General features: G+C 40.7%; 2 protein-coding genes across 3 annotated transcripts in view; one reads left to right on the top strand and one right to left on the bottom strand.

Annotated features, from left to right (window-relative positions):
• SCRN1 (secernin 1) overlaps window positions 1-1338 on the top strand; it is a 33737-nt gene extending 32399 nt beyond the window's left edge. For both annotated transcript variants that reach the window (XM_032182465.1, XM_032182466.1), the window contains exon 9: window positions 121-1338. The gene's annotated coding sequence lies outside the window, so the exon portion shown is untranslated. The remainder of the gene's footprint in view (window positions 1-120) is intronic.
• A 3603-nt stretch (window positions 1339-4941) lies between these two features.
• Window positions 4942-24836, bottom strand: WIPF3 (WAS/WASL interacting protein family member 3). The gene is made up of 7 exons (XM_032180674.1): window positions 24756-24836; window positions 11922-12054; window positions 10617-10745; window positions 8457-9188; window positions 6818-6961; window positions 6033-6134; window positions 4942-5205 (listed from the first exon to the last, which is right to left on the bottom strand). The coding sequence occupies exons 1-7, from the start codon at window positions 24834-24836 to the stop codon at window positions 5165-5167; spliced, it is 1362 nt and encodes a 453-aa protein (XP_032036565.1). The 3' UTR covers window positions 4942-5164.
• Window positions 24837-25204: the final 368 nt, after the last annotated feature.

Raw genomic sequence — 25204 nt, 5'->3', positions numbered from 1 at the left:
GACTGAATTGCCTCAAGACCCTTTCCCCTATATTACATTGCAGACATTCATATATATATATTTTTTTTCAATTTCACTGTTGCTTGGAGTGGATTTTAAACCAATTTTATCTCGTTTCAGCTACAGTGGCTACTGTTAGCCTTTTCACAGGAAGACTGCAAAATTCTTCAAGCCTTGAAAGAAAGTCTTCACACTTGTGAATTTGCAGGAAAAACATTTCTAGAGGAAAAAATGTTACTTGCTAGCTATATCTGGTTAACAAATTGCTTTCCTTTGTCCAATCTTGTGGCGTTCCTGTTTGTGTATGTATATAGTGAAAGGAGAAAATCACTGACTGGTCCAATTACTGTGTGCATGCTGGCTAATTTAGTACAGAATGTTTAAATATGTATGTTGGGCAACCAATTAAAGCAAAGATTAACTTCATCAGGATAACTACCATATTGTCATTGAAAGCAATCTGTTTTTTTCCTCTGCTGCTCAGGTCTAGGCTTGCAGCAAAGCTGACTTGCATTTTTCTCTTCTTGCTAATTCATACAAAGAATGGTAGAGTTGAAATCCCAGTTTTGAGGGGAGGCAGGAAGGTAAGTCCTGCTTCTTGACCTTGCTGTATCGGTGTATCTGGTAACAGTGGCTCAGCATCTGACATTGGGCCTGTGCAAATGACCAGAATTGGGTTCCCCAGGATAAGTTTTGCCTTTGCCTGCTCCCAGCTTCAGAAACTTTGTGTGTTTGTAATGTACCTGGCTACTGCCCTGGTGCCAAGTACTGCAATACAGAGCCAGGCTGAACGCCTAAGACATTTACACATAACCTATTGGCTCTAATTACACTGTTAATAAGATGCTGTATTTATATACAAACTATATGTTTATTTTCTTCCCCTCAAAATATTCTAATCAAAACCTCTCTGTTCTCCCTCTTTCTGCCTTTGTACTGAGGTACAGCTACAGGTGATCTCAGTGATGAGCATACACAGCTGATGAATCCATTAAGTACCCCTGGCTTACTGATGGGCCTGGTTAATCTTAGAAATGGGCATGTTTATGTTTCCTTCTGTGACATGCAGTTCTGCAGCATGCTTGAGGCTTAGCAGTCTTACAGACAGACCTACTTTTTGTGTATTTTCTTCTAGAAGTGAGATGGGGCAAATACTTCAAGAATTAAACCAGTAACCACTGTTTCCTGTGTCATGTTAAGACCGTTGATTTAACAGCAGTGACAGAAAAGTCCATATTTTTAATAATATAGAAAAATAGAGGTTAGCATATAGGGTTAAAGTTCTTCACTGTTCAGGGAAGGGGACAATGATGAACCAGACATTTGTATTAAAAAAAACAAACACAAAAGCCCCTCAGGATGCAGAAACATCTCAGGTTGAAACTGCAATTAAGGACATTGTAATATTGACACAGTAGCTTCTGTGAATTATTTTTTAAAATTGTTCTACTCATTACCTTAGTATTGCCTTATATGACAGCTGATAGTCAGAGAAGAAAACAGTAGGCCTTTTCACTTACATAAAACAAATGTGAAGGCATTTTCTCTTATGGCCCCTGTAATTATCTTTCCATTCATGCTGTAATCCTCCCAGGCTCTATTATAGGACTGGCTCTACCTGGCCAGGTCTTTCTCCCTCATTTCAGCTCCTGGGCCTAGGTATTATAAAACTTGAGACAAGGGAAGGAGAAAATAGGCAAGTAAACCTAAAACTTGTCTCTTCCTGGATAGAGCAGAGACTGCAAGGAGCACAATTAATTTCAGTGAGTATTGCAGTGGATGAAGAACATGAAAGAACAACATGCTGACAACTCAAGTAAATGGATTTCCCATGAAATCCACTTGTGGGTGCTTTGAATGAAGATATTCCTAATCAAAGTACCCTTAACACACCCGCCAAGCTGAACTTCAAAGCTGCTTCTGTCACTGGTGCTTGCTGAATGCTTTGTGTCATAAAAGGAGTAGCTGAATGTTTGTGAACAAAGGGACAATGAATAAAATACTTCTCTCAGCTAGAGGGCAGAGATTAAGATACACCATTTCACACAGCTCTTTTTGCAGCTCAGTTCTCTGGAAGTTTAGAGGTGGGAGGGAGGCAAAATAGAAAAAGACTGTGTTCCTGCTAGAAATGTAATATTTGCCCACTTGAAGAATCAGATCTGCAATTATCTTGTGGGAGTTTGTCCTTATTGGGGAGAGTTTTTACAACAGAAAAAATTGTTTTGAGCACAGTGATCCAGACAGTGTTTTTAAGAGCTGAAGCAGAAGCAAGCTACTAAGTAGTAAATTTAAAAACAAAACAAAAACAAAACACAAAAACAAAACCAGAAAACAACCAACTGTGCTACAGCAACATGCTTAGGGGCAGTCACTAGTCCTACAAGTCTGAGAAAATGAGAGCATCCTCATGGCCTGAAAGTTCCAGTGGTGTTGAGTGCAGCTGTGGGACTAGCTCATGTCATTCTCTGTACATCCAAGTACTGGGAACTTCTGAAGCTTCAATGGATCTTGAACAACAAGGATTTAATATGCATGAAATAACACTACACCAACACTTACAAATATGCACAGGCTTTGTAGTTTAATCTCTAAAAGATGTTTCTTTCTAAAACACCCTAATCAAAATAAAAACAGAAATAAATTTTGTTTTGTTAGATATCTTCTGACATGTGGTCTGACCATTAAATAGTTTAAAAATCCTTAGAAGGTACTTATTACAGAGTTATACACAAGTTGCAGAACAGATGAGAACTAGCCATACATCAACCTTTAATAACAATATAACAAAATATTCTTTAAAGCAGTATTAAACTTTCCCACTTTTTTGAGAAGCAATATATATGCTGACCCCTGTTTATTACTGAACTCATGCATACTTATCAAGTAACTGTAATACTGGTGGCAGTAAGTACTGGTCAAAGCATCACTATTTTGTTTTTCACATGAAGAACAAAAAGGTATCATAATAGGCTAGTAAAAGACTAATGGTGCTTCTTTGGAGCCTTCTAGGAAAGAGTTTCAAATGCTTCTTACCCTTACACCATCACCACACCATAAGAATGCATGTGGGGCAGGGAGTAGGAGTCTCAACATAACCAAGCCGTTGCAAGAACTAAGAGAAAAACAGAGCTACGCAGGGATGTAGTTACCTTTCTTTTCCAAATACTGTTGCACAAAAGCATTGCCATGAGGAAGGATGTTAGGCATTGGAACAGGCTGCCCAGGGAAGTGGTGGAGTCACCATCCCTGGAAGTCTTTAAAAGACGTTTAGATGTAGAGCTTAGGGATAAGGTTTAGTGGGGACTGTTAGTGTTAGGTCAGAGGTTGGACTCGATGATCTTGAGGTCTCTTCCAACCTAGAAATTCTGTGATTCTGTGATCTTCACCTACCATCTATACAAAAACACTTTGACAGCTGCAGATGAGAGGAATTATGGTACTTATATAAATAAATATTACAGTAACTATAAATAGCCTGGCTGTTAGGCCGGAATAGCAGTGCAATTATTCAAGCTGCTGAACCCAATTAAACTGTAAGACGGGGAAATTACAGAATGGGTGAAGATGGAACAGACCTCAGGAGGTCATCTGGTCCACCCCCAGCCCTGCTCAAGCAAGGCCACCTTCAGCAGGTTGCCCAGGCCACGTGGAGCCATTCCAATAGCTCCAAGGAGGGAGACTCCACAACCTCTCTGGGCAACCTGTGCCAGTGCTCAGTCACCTGCACAATAAAAAGGTGTTTCATTATGTTCAGTCAGAACCTCCTGTGTTCCAGGTTGTGTGCATTGCCTCTGGTCCTGGCACTGGGCACCACTGAAAAGAGCCTGGCTCTGTCCTCTCTGCACCCTCCTTTCAGATATTTATGTACAATGATGAGATCCTGGCAGAGCAGTCCCAGCTCTCTCAGCCTTTCCTCACAGGAGAGGTGCTGCAGTCCCTTCATCATCTTACTGGCCCTTTGCTGAGCTTTCCCATCCCAGAAGCTACTGGCAACATTCTTCCTACTGCACTGAAATGTTGCATTTGTATAATTCTTCCTGGAAGCAGACATCTGATGGTCTGAACATCAGTGATCCAAACACCTCACTACAGCTTCACATTAAAAGTAGAATCTCAAGTCTCTTCCCTGGCTGGTTTACTTTTTTCAACCAACTGAACTCAAGGGAACCACCACTTTAGGGACTCCTTATTCTATATAGTGTTTTCTGGACAATGCATCCTTACTGCTGCTATGGGTGAAAAATCAAAGCTCTTCTTGCCTATTTACAATGTATGCAACTTTAAATGATCTCAAGGCCTCCTAATTGCTGGGTACAGAGAATCTGTCACACAAATGGTTAATAATATCCACTTTGCCAGCTTGAAAACATAGGACACGTGCCCATATGTATACACTTGACAGCATGTGCATTCACATCCACCATTTTTTTGCTTACAGTAGAACAACTTTGTCTTTGTCCAGTTTGGAGAAGTTCTGTTGTCTTTGTCAGGTCCATAGGCACCCTACCCATCTGGGCTTCTTCAGACATGTTCGCTATCCTATAAGGATCTGTAATCAGTAGAGGTAGGCTCAAGAGCAGCCACAACCCGTTATCATCTCCTTCCTCTTCATGCCTGATGAGAAGAGGATTGTGGACCTGCCTGTTCATGAAAGTGCCATTCTGCTCAATCTGAGGATAGGCAGAATACAAGAAGTGAAGAAACATAAGAAAGGACTAAAAGAGTCACATTATTTTCAGACAGTTCATTGAAAAATATCTGAATAATAACTGGAGCATTTCAAAAATACTTAAAGATGGAAGGGGAAGATGAATTACAAGTACATCATGCAAAAAAGTATTCTTTGAGGTAATAACTGTCAGCATGATAAGAATTGTTTGAACTATATAAAGAATTTAAATTTTATGCTTCTTTGCTTAAAAAATATCCACATATATACAATATTTAAAAGCCTGTGCTAACATTCTTGTGGTATGTAGGCCACGAAGTACTTCAGAAAGTATCATTTACATCTCTCTTCCAGTTTATAAAAAGTGTTAACATTGCAGCACTTGTGATTCAAATATAATCTCTGCCACTGTAATGGGACCCCTTCTGTTTTCATATCTTATCCTGATGTTCTCCATTTTTAATACCAATCCAGAAAGCATCAGAACGACTCTTCTCATCTCACGTGTGTTCTTAATGGTGGATTTTTAGAGGGATCTGCAAATATGAAGGACAGGTTCATTCAGAGGAGATAGATACATATGTTAGGAATGAATTTGTGATGTAGTTCTACGGCAGTTTAAACAACCTAACTCAGGGGTGTTATGTTTATCACCTACCCTTGGACTGATGATATATATTGCTCATGCTCTGTAACTCTTCAGTAAAAAAAAAAAAAAAGATCATATAGCAGATAATTTGGACTGACTTAAGCTGCTATGAAATGTCATGCAAAGTACATTAGCATGGAAACAAAAATAATGACAACCTGGAGATAAATAGCCGAGCTAATAACGCAGAAAATACTGGGTTTCATAAAAAGCAGAACAGGGGCATGAGATCTTTCAGCAACTTCAACTACCAGTTTTCAAAGCTGGATAGGTGAACTCCTGCTCTTACGGAGACCTGACACCAAGATTCTAACTTAAGCTAAAAACAAAGCAAGGTTCAGTCAGTCACTACTTTCCTGCTAGTCACCTTTCCTTTGTAATTTCACAAGTTCATAAACAGATAAAACAACTCAGTAGCAGGCTAAGTCTATGGGATCATTGATTTCAACTTCAGGGCTCCACAAATTCAACAATCTAAAGAACACAAACTGTACGTCAAGCCAAAATTTTATTTTTTGCTACTAAGACTTTGTAGTAACAAAGTGCTTTTTATTGCATCTTTGGTTTCCATTACCACTGTAACAAATCTCAGTCTATGCCTATGCTTGCAGCCCAGCTTTTCATGTTTTATTGCTGGTTTCTGTTCTTTATTTTCTCTCCTCATTTTAAATGCTATTTGATAACTATCTGACATTCTCATATTTATACACTTACCTCTAGCTATCTTGCTGGGATATATTTTCTGAAATGGCTTGAATTCCTCAGGTGGGGGGAAGTCCTCCACAGAATGGAAAGTAAATTTAGATTCAAAGTCATCTGGGAAGTTTCAGGGAAACAAATATTAGTCGCTCTTAGAGAGAGATTAAAAAAATAAAATTGCCACAACTAATTTCAATGAAAACTGCTGACTCACTTTCCCTTGGAATTGATATCTGAGTGGCTTACTCCAGATAAACAACCTTGAGCTATCCAGCTTGTAAGCCATCCAAGTTTTCAGGCTTAATTACAAACACTGCCTGGTACTAACTGAAGTCAAGCTTCTGGCTGCTGTTCCAGTTTTCTTCATTGATGATGTTGTGGTAATAGATGTATTCCTAGGTGGTTTTCAAGCAATTTAGCAAGAATGAATGGCCAATTCATTAGACCACAGAAGTAGTTCATAGCAGATTTTGCTGTATAGAGTTGAAGCCACAAAATGTCTGTGAACTGTTTTAAAGAATAGCAATGTAAGCACAGTACAGCAACTTTTCACAACATTAAATAATTTTGCAGGTGGGACATGCAATTTCTTGTCTATTGAATGGTTCAAAACCTTTCTGAATAAGCCTCTATGAGAGAAATCTCATTGGAGAGATTGTAAAAAAAAAAAAAAAAAAATTGTATTGGTCTAACTATACTACCATGTTGCCATGAGAAAGACTTGCATGAGTTTTTAATGTCTGACACACAAAGGCTTTTGTACCAAAATCTTTAACTAAGGTTAATTTAGATGACATTACCAATGATATGCATATTTCCATTCTTAAGTGGTGGGTAGGGGTCATGAACTGCCCAGGCTGAGATTCCAGACTTGCTCGTAAGTTCAGTTGTTGGTGATCTGGCTGGTGGCTGTGGAGGAACAGCTAGCTTCCCAGCACCAGGTCCTGGAAAAGAGGAAGCAGACCAGCACATGAAGATCATCATGAATTAACAAAACTGACAGTAAGCTCTGCACAAAAGTGGAGGGACTATAAAAAGGAATGCAGTATTTGGGGCAGACATATCCGGGTATTGTAGGTGACTTCACAGCTGCAGTTTGCCAAGTCTAATCATGGATTTATAACATCGAGTTTTAAATGTAAGTCACTACTTGAGCTTTCTATTGGAGCTTCCTATTTTTAGTTCTTATAGTTCTAGGGAAAATAAGACAGTCTAAAGTATGCTTTAGTCCCATTCTAGAGGGGAAGGCCATTCTTCCACCTTCAAAGGAGCTAGAAGTTTCTTTACGAAAAATATCACTAGATGGTATCTCTAAAGCAAAATCTTTTCCTGACATTTTGGCAGCCATGCAGTGGAATTCACTTCATTCTTGTGCTTTTTACAGAGTGCCTTCAAAGTTCATATCTTCTAGGCAGATCTACCACAGGAACTGTATAAGGGGGAGGGAGCCTGAGGCCTCCAAGTTTGCTTCTCAAACTGCATCTCTCCCTAGATAACCAAAATGGAAACCTCTAAAGTTGAATCACCAGGAGAAGCAGGCATCTTGATAAAATAGTGGTTCATCAGGCAATTCTGAAGCATCATTAATCACCACCACAAAGCAGCTGATCTGCTGCATTTAGATGGCCTTTCACATGGCTGTCAAAGGGAACACCAGTAATCTTTCTCTCCACACGCGGCTGCTAAGATACAGGGTACAGAACATTCTCTGCAAACGTTCCTTATTAAGTAGCTGTCTGCATTTCTCAAACCCACACAGACCTAGACTCATTTTTTTTTTTTTTTTAAATTATCCTCATTATATCAGATCTGAGGAAAGTTCCTCCTATCATCTGCTAAAGGAAACACGAGCCAACATGCCCACTTCCTGAGCAGTTGGAGAAGCCTTTGGCTTTACCACATTGATTATAGGGGGCACTCTGTTGTGGCTGTAGCTACCCCATCTTAATTTTATTATCTCCTGTAAAGTTTCCCAGCCAGTTACAGTGGAAGAGGGATGTTATGGGTGGGCTGGAGTTTGAGGAGCTGCACACCTGGCAGATGTTTCAATCATGGTGCTGTATGCTCTGCTGCCCTACCTTAGATTGATTTTGACTGAGTGGAAACAGCTGCTGAGCTCAGTCAGCATGCTGCTGGAGACACACCAGCACCAACACAAAAGCAAGAAACCCAGCAGTTCCAAGATATTCCTTCACTGATCGGCATGCTGCTTCCAAGAATCACAGATTAGACTATACGGGACGTATGTCCAGCGGTAAGAAGAGCCTGAGATCTGGCATGCCCATTACACACTGTGCTAATTACATTCTTCTCACACAGTGGACTTCATCTTCTTGCTACACGTACACTTTGTACCCCTCGAAGCTCTCCCCATCAGTGCAATTTCCCCCAGCAGCCCAAAGGAGTGGGAGGCCTCATTTCCACCACCGCTGCTCTCACCTCCGCCTCGACCTGCTCTCTTCTTCCTGGTCTCCACCACTGCCGCTGGCTGAGGAAGGGGTGGGGTGGGAGGAAGAGGGAGCGACTGAATTGCGGGCTTGTGCAAATGGGACAGCAAGTGTGGGGACTTGGGGGGCAGCGGCGGGGGCACGTCACCGCTGCTGGCAGTGCCGCTGAAGGCTGGGGCGGGCGGAAAGGAGAGCCTGTTCAAGGCAGGGGGCAGCGCGGGGAGAGGAGGAGGAGGAGGTGGTAGAGGCGGTGTGGGAGGTGGATGATCCCTTCCTTCAGATGGAGAGGGAGCAGCAGGAGGGAAATCGCTTGTCCTGGCTGGAAATCCACAGGGGGGTAGGGGAGGAGGAGGAGGAGGTGGGGGCGGGTATGAAGCGCCTCCTTGGAACTTGGGTTTGTCAGCCTGAGGAGGAGGGAGCGGGGGCAGAGGAGCCGAGCTGGGGGGTGCCCCCTTGGAAGGCCTGTCTGCCGGAGGGGGGAGAGGCGGAGGAGGAGGGAAGGTGAGGGAAGGTTTGCTGGAAGCTGGAGGTGGTGGAGGAGGAGCAGGCAGGCTGGGTCGCGCAGCGCCGGCTCGTGGGGTGCTTGGAGGCTCTGGCAGGACGGCTGCCCGTGGCCCTTCGGGTGGGCTCAGGGGGCTACTGCCCGCCTTCGCAGTGCTGTTCGGTGGGGCTACGGTCTTCGGAGCCACTGCTCGGACTCCAGGAAGCTGCCCAGGCCTCCCAGCTGAAAGAGAGATATCACACGTTATACACCAGGATTTTGTTCTGAGTCATCTGACAAAGAAAACACAAAAAGCAACTCTTCAACTTCCCCTCCCCAGTTGTCTCTCTGAGTGATTAAACCACTTAACCCAGAACATCTCATACCAACAGGTTGTCTCTGCTGTAAGGGCCTGGGAGGTGATGTGTTCCAGTGGGCACCAGGGGCTCTGCTTAGTTAGATGACGACCTGCCAAGAGACCCTGCTCTATTTCTTGGTTGCTGCAACACACAACACTTCAAGGAGAAGTTGCTTTTCTGTGAAGCCCCGTGGTACTTCATATTGCCTTATCTTAGTAGCACACCCAGCTGGACACGAACGAGTGGAGGTGTCAAGAGGCCTATTGAGAAGGCCTCAAAGAACACGAGTGGATTGACACACATACGCTAACATCCTTACAGTTAAGGATTTAAGTTTAAGATTAAGAGGTTCACACAAGCATTATATAAATCTCAATCCCCTGGATTTTTAAAAGTAGTGCCTTGAAGGCTTTCCAGAAGGCGCAGGTTCGGATGTTTCCTTTTCAACAGCAAGTGCCCAAAGACTCTTGACCTTACAGAACATATTTGCCTAAGTAAATGTCAAGGATTTTTCTGAAAGCAAGATGTCGAAAAGGTATCTCATGCTATATTCACGTATTCTGACAAGCATAGTCCTAGTTTAAGGATAACTCAAAGAAGCTACTGCAGCCTTGTGAGGAAGCCCATCCACAAGCAGCGCTGAGCACCTTCAGCTTGTCTCCAGAAAACACAAATGCATGTAGAGCCCAGTTCTTCCTTTCCCAGCAAGAGCCTGAGCAGGCACCAGCTGCCCAACAGCCCCAGAGGTCATTGATGCCACCCAGAAAGAGTTTCCCCTCATTGAGGCCTGCATTTCTTGAAGTGAAAGCAGCAGAATGGCTCCCAGACATGCCTTGCTGGATCAGAACTGTACTTTTATACCAGAAGGCAGATGTCTTAAATATTAAGCTCTATAGTAACATAACAAGCCTGTAATACCAGAGAAATACACACTATTGGAGGGAAAGAAATGTGACTTTTTTGCCATTTGTGCTGAAGTTGTTAAATGCAGTATTGAAATCTGAGCTTATTTGAGGCACAATTACAAGTTTACATTAAGCTAATATAAAAAATCTCTATGTAAAACTGCAGAGTCCACTAAATCGCTTTCTTATCCAGTGTACAGGTATTTTATTATTTACACCTTAAGGAATAAGGTACTTGAGATCTAGAAAGATGATTTCAAGCACATTATTAATTCAGCCTTTCATGGTCAGAAGATGAATTAACGGTTCAAAAAAGAAAAAAAGTGTCACTAAAGCTATCCCCAAAGTACTTATATTCCAAATCACAGTTCACCCCAGCTACTCTTTCATACAAATGAAGCCCTTACCTGGCAGGTCTCTCTGGCCTGCTGGTCTGAGAACGGGAAAGCCGCCAGCAAATAAGCCCCCCAGAGGGGGCTGAGAACCACCTTTATTAATGGCTGGACTAGCTCCATCTCTGTTAGCTCCTTTGGGTTCTGTTACAGAAAAAAGAAAAAAAAAAGTATAGCACAAAGCCATTTCATCGTTGCTCTCAGACTGCTAGGATTAGCACCAAACACAGCCAAGACTAGATTTTTCCTCTTTAAATTGACTCAAAGAAACTTACTGTTAGTACAGTAAATTGCCATTATTCTCTGACCAATATCTTGAAGCACAGCACCCTCTGGTGCTTTTCAATCTCAAGTCAATCATGGCACCAGCAAGAAGCTGTCTTAGACTACATTTGAAGTTATAGATTTGAAGATGCTTGTTGAAAAATCTCCCTTACTGATTGCAAAGCAATGGGATGCAGTGTCCCCAGTGGAAATTTATTTATAGGAACACACTGAAGAAAACACCTGTCAGGAGTGATGTAGGGTTTAGTTATGTCAAGCTCTTTCTAACTCTATCCTTTTGTTACTTACTCTGTTTACATGTGAATCAGTTGTATATTACAAAATACACTCTTGCCCCTTCCCCCACTGTCCCCAGGATACCTTCTTTTAGCATATAATGCTAAGGAAGAGAAGAAAATTAAATAAAGAAAAATAAAAATCAATACCAGTGATCTGCCATTACCCAGATGTGTGGAAAAGGATTCAGGCTAGAGAAAACACTGAAAAGAAAAGGCTCTAGGAATTATTATCTTTTAAAAGTTAATCTTCTCCCTGATTTTAAATGATGATCAGACATGCATTCACAGCTAAAGGAGACTTGAGAGGGTAAACACTCCTGTCTCAAAGGAATCAAATGTATGCCTCCAGAATTTTTTGGCATATTTTGTTCTTTTTATCTATTAAAGAAAAACTCTTCTGCCAGAGCCAACAATTCCCGCTTAAACAGTTACTTTAATAAGATATTTACATGGGTTTCATCATTCACAGTTGTTTTTTTTTTTTTTTGGACACGGAATGTCTGTTAAGGTCCAGTTACAGACTTTTTATGAAGTGTTAGTAGCTGCTGATCTCAAAACAGGATGTAAGTTTAGAAAGTGAGACTCTCCCCTCTTCACATCCATATTAAGCCATATTAAGATGTTGTCCCTTGATGAACTTCAAACCTGCCCTTCCATTTGAAGGGCTTTCCAGCTGACCTCCACAACCTCTAAATAGCTCTGAGGAATGGCTTCTGTAGAGCTCACCCAGGGACCTTCCTCGGGAGCCCGTACTTACTTTCAATCTGCGGTGCACTTCGGTCATTGATTTGAGTCACTTTCCTCAAGCGAGTTCCCTGCTGGATATCAGCCAACAGTGCATTTCGTGCTTTTTGGTCTTCCTTTCGCAATTTCGGTAGTTCTGAACTTGCCTGTTGACAATATGAGCATAAGACAGCAGGTACAGATAAAAATACATGCTTAGAAAGGGCACAAACAAACTTTGGAGAGAGAATTTGAAGTTACTCATCCCTGGCAGCTGTCATTTCAAAGCTTTTGGGTTCAGTCAGCCAGAACAGCATTCAGTTGTACAGAAGACATGAAACCTGGAAGTTTAAAGATAATACAAATCTAGTACTAGGGGTGTTAACATTGTTGAAAGGAAATTAGAGGGCATGCTTAAATGGTGTGTGACCTCTTGCTAGGCCGTTTATGGTCTCTGCCCCACAAATACAACCCTGACTGTCTCTCTCCTTAGCTCTTTTCATTCTATTTACAATGCTTTATAACTAAGATTTTATTTGCCACCTTAGAACAAACATCCTTCTGTTTTACACATTTTGCCCTAGGGAAAAAACTCATTAATCGCATATTGAACTTACATTTGAATGTGAACATTAACTAATTTAGGTTTTCTCTCTGTATCAAAGAATTAAACCAGTTTGAGCAGACTGTCTTTACAACAATGCAGTTATATTTCAGTAAATTTTCTAGCCTATCCAAGGTCCATAAAAAGTCAGGTTGTAGTTTAAAGTTTTGTAATAAAAACAAAAACCAATATTTATTCTTTCTTCTTATTTCATCAAGTTTCCTGTTATAAAAAGTCAGAAGCACATTCTAGTTTAAAAAGTTTGGAAGTTTTGCTTTGTTGAAGCATATAAAAAGTGTCAGAGCTGCTATTTCCAAACCTCTCATGTGGTTAACAGAGGGGTATCTTCACATCATAGCAGCAATGTGCTGCTCCATGTTTCCACATCTACTGCAAATTCTTAGGGGTTACCAAGCTTCCTAAAGGGAAGGAAATGTTTATATAACCCCTGACTTTAGCATTATAGTCATAATAATGCAAAACAATACTGTCATATTAAAAAAATAAATAAAAAACAGCAACTTCGTTAGAGCATTACAAAAGCAAAACAGAAACTTGAAAAAAAACTTATCCAGCTGCTTGAATTAATAAAACTTATAGCTTGCTAATCCTAAATGGAAAAATTACACTGTTATGCCATTACTTGTGGCTATTGTACTAGCTTAAAATCTTATATTTATAGATTTGCACAGGCCCACTAGATGGCACTCCAGATTGCTGCAAATGCCAGCTGCATTCCTGACACCTGATGTAAAAACTCTGAATTATACAATCTTGTGACTGATACGGTATCTATGTATTATTTAAAAATATTAGAAAAAACCACTGTTACACAGTTTCCCAAAGTGAAACAGTGCTACCTGCCCCTGTGTTTTAGGGACAGTGAGTCTCATTCCCGTTACGGCCACCCTAAATGCTGCATGTATACAAAAAGCAGCGCTATACTATGTACAAGCCAGAAGCGATTTCCACTCACATTTGCTTTGACAGTACTTACTGTGAAAAATGGAAATACCATAACTGGAGCAAGGGTGCCTTCCCTTCTCATAAAAGCTTTTTACCGGTACCTTGAACTTCACGCCTCTCTACTGCAGCACAACAATTAGGATCTAGAGGGATCTGATCGAGACCTATGTTTAAAATTAGCTCCAGCAGCTGTGTTTTCGTTTCCAGGTTCAAGTGTCCGTATGCTCTGCCAGCTGTCCGCTTCATCTCCCCAGTCTACTTTTTCTGAGCAGGTAGACTGCTGGCATATGAAAAGTCTTAATATCCAAACAGCTAGTAGACTAAAACACCCTGCTTGTGGCAGCTTATATTCAACAGTGACCTGTGACTCGATACCACCTGTAGGGAGAGAAGGTTTTAATTTGTTCACCATTTCTAACACAAAAAAGAAGAAATGCTCTAAGCTGCAGGCCCAGAAGGCAGTGTAATAAGCTGCCATTGTCTTAAGACAGATCCCCTCACTTATCCCCTCACTTCAGTACAACACCATCCATACCCCAGCTTTCTTCCTCCTCAAGAAAGAGGCAGCATCCTCCACATCCAGCCCGGTGGGCTCTGGTGATTGATTAGCTGCTGAGTAGCTCAATATGGATTCTTTTTCCATTACAAAGTCAGGACAGTCTGGGGTGTAACGTTGCCTGGCCGCACAGCAGTCAGAGCTCCTTTGGATTTGTTGCTTGCTGCCTGCACTTCCCAGGCCTGTGACAATTCCTGTCCAGAAACGTTTCACCAGGTATCTCACCCACTCCTCTACTGGTGTCCTGGCCCTGCAAATTTGTAGTTTACCACGTTGCTTTTTGATACACAGTCAGGATGGGACCTTCCTTCCTCTGATCAATTAACAGTGTAGACTGAGTAATAAATTAATCAGGAATTCACACTGATGCTATGCCTGCAATCCACAGCACATGAACAGGTATTAAACGTGTATGTTGTCTATCAAGAGAAAAACAAAAAGAGAAACTCATGGGTTTTAAATCTCAACCCTGATCACATGAAATAGAAATACTGAGGCAGGAAGACAAATATATATATTTTCAGTCACTGAGGAAAAACAGCTGCAAGACAAAGGATGTAGTTCTCAGGCTGCATTTTTTTTCCTCTTGTCCGAAGGGCAGTCTCATTTATTTAGAGAAACATTTCAATCTTTCAACAAAAGTCAAAAGGGAAGCAGAGGAGAATGCAAAGATCATTTATTTTATCAGATGCCAGAGCTGCCTTAGGTAACACAGACCAAAATTAAATCCCTTACTTTATTTACACGGATCAGTACAGGAATGGTGGGATTTCATTACCCTAGTAACCATTAGGTTATTCTGCTTCCATTTCAAACATCAGGAATGGCACCGACAACACGTAGTTTGAAACAGAACAGAACAAAACACACAGGTAAATAGCTAGAACATAAGAGAAATACTTCTTTTCATCTCACCAAACTCCACTACTTCTGTCTTCAGTGTCCTAAATCACACTCAGCTATGCCATTCAGTACGGTAAAGGATCAATGTTTGGGCTATATGACAGCTCTCTAAAGTACTTGTAAACAGGAAAATACCATCAAATCACAGTATTTAGAGCAATGTTCCGGGCTATAAATCAGCAGTGATAGAAATAAACACGCTGCTCCACCACAGGAGTGGCAGGGAAGATGCACACTATAGAAATGCCAATGCAGTGAGCCCCATTTCAAGGTGCATTCCTGCTGCATGTGGTATTAGCATCACTTTCAGAAAGTCACTTTACATCTTGCAAGACGGATGGGAGCATTGACCTACCCTCTGGGCTCCTATGATACTTCAAATATTTAAGAGGTATACGTGCTCAGATAGTAAAACGGTGTAAAGGCACCAGGCATTTGAAAAGTTCATAGTAGTCTTAATTATAGGGACATGCTAATTATTACCTTTCAGATGTTAAAGAGCACCCCTGTACACAGAAAAGGGGAATTCCTCTGGACTCTGAGCAGGTAGATCAGGTCATAATAGATGCAGAAATTGTCCCATAAATGGGTTATATTTATTCTGATGTTTAAATGTGTTATGTTTTTGAATTCATGAAATAATTCAGGGCATTGTAGATCTTTATAAACATGAGAGCTGAACCAAAAATGTACCTCCAACCCTCTGGACAATCCATCAGGCAGGCAGTCATGGACCCTTGTTTCAGAATAAACCCATCACCTGATGGGAAAAAAGGATCCCATACTCCATGGGATTAGGCAGGAGCCATTAGTAAGATAAAATAAAGCACTGTTTCATCCAGAGACGCTGCATTCTCTTTCATTTCAGAAAACTTGTAAGGTTTAGCATCCATACTCCTAACATGCAATGAATCGTATCATCACAGTGGATTCCGTTTTCTGGTCACTTTTTATAAGAAATACACTAAATAGAGCTGTGTAGAAAATGGATTTGTTTGCCTGAACTAGATTTAAGAAGAGTCAAAATATATTTAGCCTAATTTTAACAGTATCTACTTGGTGAGATGTATAACTACAAAATTAAAAATAAATAAATCAATTTGACATGTGGTATTTTATTACGGGCAGAAAGACAGAGCTCTCATTTACTGACAATTTAATTTCTTCCTGTGAATCTGGTGTCAGTCCTCCTTTCTCTCTCCCATGCCCCATTTTTCCCTAGACAAAACAGGATTTGCTGCAGAGATCAAACACAGACACTGGCGGGAGGCAAACACTGTATCTTTTAGTAAACAAAGAGTTTGAGGACAGCCCTTATCAAATCCTTCCTATTATTTTCTACACTATTCTCAGTAAAACCTGCCCAGATACTGGCTGAGGCAAGGAATCTTCCTCAGTGCAGCATGCAACACCTCTGTTTTGTGTTGGACGGACAGGGACAGACATCACAGCAAGATGTGAAAAGATGAACAGAAAGCTTTAGGGTAGGGGATGGTTGATCACCAAGACACATACTCATGAAAACTTTCCTGGACCAGCCCTCAAACGCACAAATAATATTTCTGTATTCACAATGACTGGCATAGACAACGTGGACTGCTCAGGAAGGGCGACAAAGGCAAAATTATCTGTGGAACACTGTCTGTACATAATGTCACGGATGGCCATGAACACTGGGAGGATAACAGCCTGTTTGGGCTTCGTTAATCACTCTGAGGAAGGACGATCAGTGTTCTCGCTGCCCATATGGCACAACAAGGCTCTCCAAGGAGGAAAGCGTAGAGGGAGATGAGATGACTGCGTTCCTATCTGGATATAAAGCTCCTGCTCGCCTGAAGGACAGCCAGGCACAGGGCAGGTGCTCACAACAGCCTCAAAGGGCAGAGGCACGAAGTAAGGGGCCACTTTATGGTAGTGTGCAACATCCTGCTGGAACACCCTCCTTGGAACAGCAGTGATGAAAAAGATCAGAACAAGAATAAGGGGGACCTGCTTGTGAGCAACTTACTCTGTCTGCAGCTTCCTTCCCCTCAACCACAAGCTGCTGACCACTGAGTATTTAATAGTGTCCCACAGGAAGATCTCCGTAAGGATCAAGACTAAGGGATTTAAATGAATTCAGCTTTTAAAAGACCGTATCCTTTTCAAAAACAGAATCAAGAAAAAATATTCACTGTAAGAGGCCACAATATTAGAACAAACTGCAATCTCATAATATTCACTGAAAGAATGAGGATGTTTTGGAACAAGATGCAAAATTGAAGATGCCCAGAAACATCAGTGTGAGCCAGCATGTCTTGCGTGACATAGCACAGGATTATAAATCATCTATACTTTAGTAGCCAACCTGAAACACCAGATGAACTCGTTTCCCTCGAGATCAATCCACTATTACCAGATTTGAATTATGCCAAGAATTCACGATGTTGAATTTGTAGCAGGAGCAGTTTGCCCAGCAGGCAAGAGCACTGCTTTTTACAGAGCCTTCTCAAGCTGGCAGCTGACGTCTCCCCGGGGAACATGCTGGGAAATGCAATTGCAGCAAAACCCAGGAGCTTAGAAAAATAATAAAATAAACCCAGTTTCCAACAAGCCACAGAGATAAACATTGTCATTCTTCTGGCGTTTGCTTTAAGTGTGCGTCAGGTGTGGTTTTACTCATGCACTGTCAAGTGTTAAATAATCAAAACAAAGCCCTTCTCCAGTTTGAGGGAAAAATCCAGCAAGCCTCAACAACATAGCATATCACTTCCTTCTTGTATTTTAAGTTTTCTGAAGTGTTAGCTTATGAAGAAGCTTGCGAGATTTAGCTTGTGTTAGTTGTGGTTCATGTATTCACAACCGGGTCCTGACCTCTGATTTAAAGCCTTTCACTTATGGGGAAACCTCCCCGCGGTGCAAGACTCCACCTGTAGAGTCAATCGCAAGAGCAGAGCTGCTTCTGGTACTTGTGCTCCACAGGATGAGACTAATTATTTCTTGGCAGTCGGCCTACCTGCGTGAACACGGCTATCTCAGGGACTTCTAGCAAGCTGAGCTCCCAGCACACATAGCATGAGGGGTCACGATCCAGCCAGCGTTTCTTCTGAGGGAGCCCACGCGAGGGGACCTGCCAAATAGCTTCCTGGCAGCTAATTAAGTCATTGTTTCAAGAGAATGACAGGAGCAGGCTTTCATGATTCCAGCTACACCCAGCTAAATAATCATTAGCCGTGATCTCAGCGTTCGCCGCACCGAGTTCTGCAGCCTGAAGCTGCCGGGTTGAAAAGGTCATCGAGCAGTGTGTGTACTCAGATAGGCTGTGTCCACACCGGGCCTCGCTCCTCAAAGCCAAGCAAGGGAAGTGCTGTACTCAACTTGTCAAGAGGCCTGTTCCCGGCCTCATAGCTGCTGCCTAATCCTGGCATTAGCAGGCCTAAATAATGAGGTGTTTCAGTGGGAGCATGCTACCTGCTTGGTGCATGCCTCTAGATGCAAATGTACCATCAGACACAAAGGCAGGGAACAAAAGATTAAAAAATAGCTTAGCATGAGCCCCTCTCTCCTACATCTCTATTCCAGTGTTCATTTCAATCACCACCTCACCACATACAGGCCCTCCTCGCTTCACATCGGCACCGCTCAGCCAGACAATGCAGCAGCTCGTGTACTTACAGGTTACATCGACCCTGCCACAAACGGAGCCCTGGGCTCATTAGCAAGGGGGTACTTAAAGAATTCCCGGGTGGGCTGCTTAATTTCGGTGCGTGAATGCAAAAATGCGGCAGAATTAATGCGATGATTTATACCTGCTGAGCCACTTAGCTTTCATGTGAGTATTTAACTTGCTGACACCCACATGTGGAACACAAATTCTGGCTGTTCTTTCACTAAAATAAAAGATGCAGTAACCTAAGCCGCCAAAACGGAGGCACTGCACTGCAAAATGAAAAACTACCATAGGGGTGTTTTCCCAGCATTTCAGAAAGATCACAAGTCACATACCAGAAATACCCTGGGACTGGCTTCAAAAAATCACTTTGAATTTCACCTTCTGATTTCTATATTTTGGGGATTTAAGTTCTCAAGTTTTCCTCAGCATCAATTAAAAAACAACATGAAAATTCACGTGTAAACAAGAAAACCTGAGGTCCCAGCATTACAATGAAGGTACCAGAGAGCACAAGGCTGAAAACACTGCAGAGGGATCTGGTCACACTACCTGTTTATGCTCTCCATCTACTACAGCAGGGTCCCCAAAATGACAAGGGTTATTATGAGTAGCAATAACAAAATATTCAGCAACATGTGCCAAGCCACAGAAATCACCATTTAATCTTATTCTGCTCTAAGAATGCTATGCCATTTATCCTACCCAATTACCTGTGTAGATGGTACTGATAGCTCAGAAATGCCTTTTAGCATCAAAGCAAAATTATGGTTGGCCCAAGATGGGAACATATTGAGAAACTAAAAATTTCTTGCAATGTCACATTCCAATGATGTAAAGAGGTCCAACACAAGTATTGCTATAAGTCTGGGTTTTATTTTAATTAAAAGGCTACAAGTCTAATATTAATCGACAGATGGAATTTAGTATATAGCCTTTGCACACAACACAGATGGACTAGTGATTTTTCAGGGCTATAATACCTTGTGAGAAGGATGGTAGATTAACCCATTAGCTCTCCACAGCTTCTAGTACCTGGGCTTGATCATTTACAGGTATTTATGCTACCTCTGTGACAATTTCCATAGTTTTAACCTTCAAATGCAGTAAAGTGATGCGCAAATCGTACAGGTGAGAAACGGACAGGCAAAGGAAGAGAAATAAATGTAAATGCTTTCCATTCCATGAAGACATGTATGACATATGGCATTATGAGAAAAAAAAACAAACCTACAAAACAGAACTCACTGCTTAAATACATTAGAAGTAGTGCCCGAAAAGATCTCAAGCAAAGCATTCAAGAAAATCAGTACACATGAATATACACAGTGCATGCCTCTGTACCTTTCCAGATGAAATACAAGGAGCAATGCCAACCTAGAACTTCTGTTTTCTTTATGTTTTCTCCACCTTTCATAGTCCCTACTTATCCTTTCTGTATTTGTTTACAAGTGCAGAAGGCTACAGTGGCAACATTTAGAGATGCCATAACTTATGCAATCCTACATTTTCCACTACCTGAAAATGAAGTCAAATAAATCACACAAAAACACCTTTTTTTTTCCCCCCTATATAATTGCCCCTCGCTTCTTTATGAAAAGAGACTGGTGTGTGATGTGATACATAATTAAAACATTATAAATCAGTTTCCTTTATTTTGGCTGGAACAAAGCACCATCAAAAATTTCAGCTATACCTTGTGCAACAAATGGCACAGTCTGCGTGATGCCAGTCATCAGCAAGATTACCAAACCTGGGCTCCCTCTAGCTCTGCTGTTCTCACCTAGTAGCAATAAACATCATGATTTAATATCTCTTGAACTAGGGACTTCATGACAAAGTAGCAAGTATTGTCTTACTCATGGCTTGCATAAAATTTTAATAAACATGTTGATAAATATTTTTGAAATGGCACTATGCATGACTCTGCTAAGCTCTCAGAGTTCTGTTTGCACATCTAGGAGTTTGAATGAAAACTTTATTTTCATGGGAAGTGACCTTGATTTTTACAATCAATAATTAGCAAGCATGCACATACATTTATGCATACCGATACATATACATGCACATTTTCTTTCTCGTTATATTATATTTAGTAGGCCCAGATCAGAACTCTATAAGTCATCAACCAAGCTGTTTTACATACATACGTTGTTTTTCTCTTTCCAAAGAACAGTAGTACTAAATGTTACAGGAGCAAAACCAACTCCTACACAATTTCAAACAAGCACTGTGGTTCTCCAAATTTCTTGGAAAGGTTGGAGTAAACAGCTCAACAAGGTTTGCACTTTGACAATTGCATAAAAGAGGAAAAAAAAGCATCCCCACAAGGAATACCATAAGCTGATATTCTCCTTAACACTGGAATCCTACCTCTAGGATGAATAGTGTAAATAATGCATTTATCGACATTATACCATATAGAATTGTTCTTCTGAAATTTTATTACAAGAATAGAAAGTATGGTCAGAATAACAAACTTGGTAAACTGACAGATGTTCATCTACAACAGAAGTTCTATTAAAAAAACAAAACAAAACACAAAACAACAACTAAATGAGAATGCAGTAATCACTGAGATTAATCTACATGCCAGGTTAATGTTCAGCATTTTTTCAGCTTTCGTGTTTTAATCCCTGAGGTAAGCATATTCCTTTCTTCTTCTGCACTCCTAGTTTTTAGGAGGCCATTAGGGCAAATAAACTACTGGTGCTACTTTACTGGGTTTAATCATTTGATCCATTGTGTTTTTTGGGGTTAAGTTCTAAGCTAAGGTTTTGATAACAACAATTCTAAAGAGAACAGAAGTATTTTCTTAAACTCCACAAGCATATGAATCATTAAACAAACATCTTCTCTGAATAGCACTCAACCCAGCAAGCCTGCTACACACTTCCTTCAATATTAACATTTTAATAAGTGATGACTGAACATATCTTCAGGAATTTATATGTACAGACAAAGGCAACACAGCACTGCACATAAAAAGTGAACACGGTTTATCAAAGCAAAATTTGCTCTAGATCCTCTCATGGGAGCCTTACCTGAGATTTTTTTTTTTTTTAATCAGCCTCAGTACTTTTGGAAATTTAACGACCTAAATTAACCAGAATGCTCCATACAACTAAAAGACAGAAGGAAAAAAAAGAGAAATAGACGAAGGAAAAAGGGAGAGCGAAAAAGTTCAGACTTCTGCAAGTCAGGGCCAGAAAATACATTGGGGCAGCTTTATTCTGCCTATTCATAACTCTCATCTTTATCTATGACCCCCAGAAGACATTAAGCATTTGAAGACATGCTTAATTAATCAAATTAACTGTATTGACATTTTGACTCAGCCACCTACATCTGCTATTGCAGATACTATAGCATTGAAAAAAAATCCCCTTGGTTTTCATTTAAGTATGCCCTGACAGCCAGTAGCTTTCAGCTGTTGGGCACAGGTGGCTCCTAGCATGACTTAAATACCATCTTCAAATCATTTTAGTATTGCCTTGCAACAGCTTCTGTAAGTGAGAATTCAGTGCAAATACTTCAGAGTATCTGCAAATTCAAAGCTTTGAAAATTGTAGGGAAGAACCTATCTTTTCTTCTGCCTTAAAAGGGAGTTAATAGTATAAAAAAGTCAAGTGCCAACAGTACTTAGGTTTTCAGTGAAGGGCTGCAAAATCATTTGGGACCATGGCTCATTATATTCACTAAGAAAACGTGCAGAAAGAAGAATGTAATATAGTGATTATTTCTGCTAAAAATCTCTTAATAGTGAAAGCAAGAGGAAAGTACAGCTATTATCCATACAATTAGGAAAGCAAGACAAGTGTGTAGTACCCATGCAATGGTACCAAGCAAATGACAGGATTCTAAAGCCTCAGCCTACACCCGGACATTTCTCCTTTAACATAAAACAAGCAAGTAAAACTTGTGGATCAATACAGTGGTTAAACCCTAACTTTTATTTGCCAACATTTAAGTATTACTCGGGTTTAATTATGTCAATATAAAAGAATAAAAATCACAGTGCTGTTTACTTTGGAATGTTTCCAGGTGTTGCCCAAGTAAAACTTGTTTGTTTTGAAGGTTTGCTTAAAGCTATGTGCCTATGAGAATTTTTATTCCTCTTTTCCTCCAATTCTGGATTTAGCAGCTGTATCAACAGCTGGGCACTTTAGCAGCTGTAAAAGGCAGATGCCAAGTTCTAGGAAGCAGCTTCCTAGTAAAAGAAAATAGGGCCCGTAGCAAATTTTCATGGATTCCCCAATTAGAAGGGGAATCTGCAACTTAACACCAGCTAGAGATTTGACTCTTTCTTAGACTGTGCTTTTGCTGAACTCAGACTACGGATCCTCGCAAAGTTGTCCCCCTCTGATTTTGACTGGGAAAAATCCTTTCACTGTAAGAGAAAAACAGTGTTCTGTCACACAATTATACTCATTCTTAATTGTGGCTTATGTGCTCTTTTCAGTGTCAACACTTTCATCAAAAGGAAGGCTTTAATATCAGAAATTAATTATAAATGCATTTGGTTTGTGCCAATCACTGAGATGAAACTGACTGTAAATTCTGTACATCTTACCCACAGAAGATCATTTTAGTAAAAGAATGATCTAAATAAAGTATGGAAACACAGTATAAGCCTTCTTATATCAAAACTCTTTCATAGTAGTGGTTTTGGTCATCAGGAAAGAAAGGGAACAAAAAAACCCTGAACTTGTTTATACTGGTTCTTAGGAGTCCTCTCAGCTTTCCCAAGTCATTTGCAATTTGGAATATGTTAGAGGAATCTAAAAACATCTCTAGATATTTACTGAGCTAAATTTATTAGGATAAGAACACTTGCAGCTTTGTTGACTTTGATTGTATTTGTGGGCATTAAGTTGCTCACAAAAATCAGCCCACTTATTTCAGTATCTAACTATATGTTGTGTATCAACTCTGAAGAGCTGCTAACTGAAAACACTGCTGATGGTGCCCAAAATTAAAACAGAATGACAATAGGAATCAAGCACTGCTGATTTAATTTACTGTCTCAGTCCTCCTCCTCTTCATCTCCACAATTCCTGGAGAGTTTTACAAAATTGTTCAGCCTGCAAAGCAGCAAAGAGAAACATGCAAAAAAACCCTCCTCCTGGATGAAGATAACATAAAAACATTATTAAACTAAATCAACAGACCTTCATGGGAACAAAACAGTAGAGATACCAGAGAATGAAAGGCAGAAATAAAGTTCTGAAAAAAAAATAAAAATTAACAACCCCCCTGCTCCCTCCCCCCAAAAAAAACAAAACCAGAACAAAAACATTTTGAAGTATATTCAAAGCACGAAGAAATGTTGTTTGCTACAGGGACTAACAAACCCTGGAAATAATTACAGCAGTGACAGAAAAATAATGAAAATTAAGGAGAGATTTTATGTCTTGAACATAAACATGCCAGGTTTCACTATTTCAGAAACGGTCTAGGAATTTCAGTGCAGAACCAGACTATGAATAACTGGTTACAGTATACAAGGAACAACTTAAACTTGTTTTATCATAGGTACAATAATTGTGAAGGTATGAAAATGTAATACCACGCAGAACATCCTCCCCTTACTGCAAACATGCTGGCAGGGTGCATGTTCTACTTCATGGCTTACAGAGTAATGATCTGTTACAAGCAGTAATTGTTCCTGCACACGTATAAAAGCATATTGTGCTGTATCCCCAGGAAGGTGGCATGTGCTAGAGAGAAAAACACCTACAGCTGAACACTGTGAGTCTTAACAGAAGCTTATGAAAGAAGATGAAGAAATTAAGACTTACCACCTGCAAGTCACCAAGACAAAAATGAGTTTCCTGTGACTGGAGAAGTATTTAGAAATGCTAAATTCTCACCACATGCACTTTAACACAGGGGTCTTCAAACTTTTCATGATCACACAGCCCTATCAGTAAAACATTTTTGAGTGTGCACCCCCAACAGATGTTTGTTTATTTATTTATAAACTACACACATGCACCTCTGAAGTTCTAATATTTTTTCCTGCACCCCACTTTGGAGACCACTACTGCAACGCACGGAAGAACAAAAGCTGGCAAAACAGGCACCCACCCCAGATATTTGCTATGAACATGCACGGCAAAATTCTGGCAGCTCTGAGCTGGCTACCATACCTAAGTTCTTGCTAATAGAAATAAAAAGTCGATCTTACCAGAGGTGGTGGTGGAGGGGGCCCTCCAGAAGGCGGTGGAGGCGGCGGAGGAGGCGGCGGTGGCGGCGGCGGCACAGGCATCCGTTAGATTTCTAGCTTCACAGTTATGAAAAATATAGCCAAAGTCTATGTCCTTGAGGGGAAGGAAGGGAGGAGAAAGAAAACTGGAAAAAAAAAAAAAAAAGAAGAACGTGTTTATGCACTGTACGCTGAAGATCAGCCAAATTTCTAGCTCTCAGCAGACTGAAGACTTTTGCACTGCACCGCTTCCAAAACTACAGTATGAACAGCCTCATTATAGTTATCTGATGACAACACTCATCCAAAGAGCAAGCTCCCATATTTGGACAAGTGCCACGAATACCAAATGCATAGATGCCAACCTGTCCAGCTTTAATTACTGTGCCTTCTCCTAATCTCGCCCATAGCCCTGAAATGCAATTCTGCAG

This window comes from Aythya fuligula, chromosome 2, assembly GCF_009819795.1.
Source record: "Aythya fuligula isolate bAytFul2 chromosome 2, bAytFul2.pri, whole genome shotgun sequence".
Classification (NCBI taxonomy): Eukaryota; Metazoa; Chordata; class Aves; order Anseriformes; family Anatidae; genus Aythya; species Aythya fuligula.
Note: the sequence above shows the minus strand (reverse complement) of the source record. Positions and strands in the feature narration are given on the sequence as shown.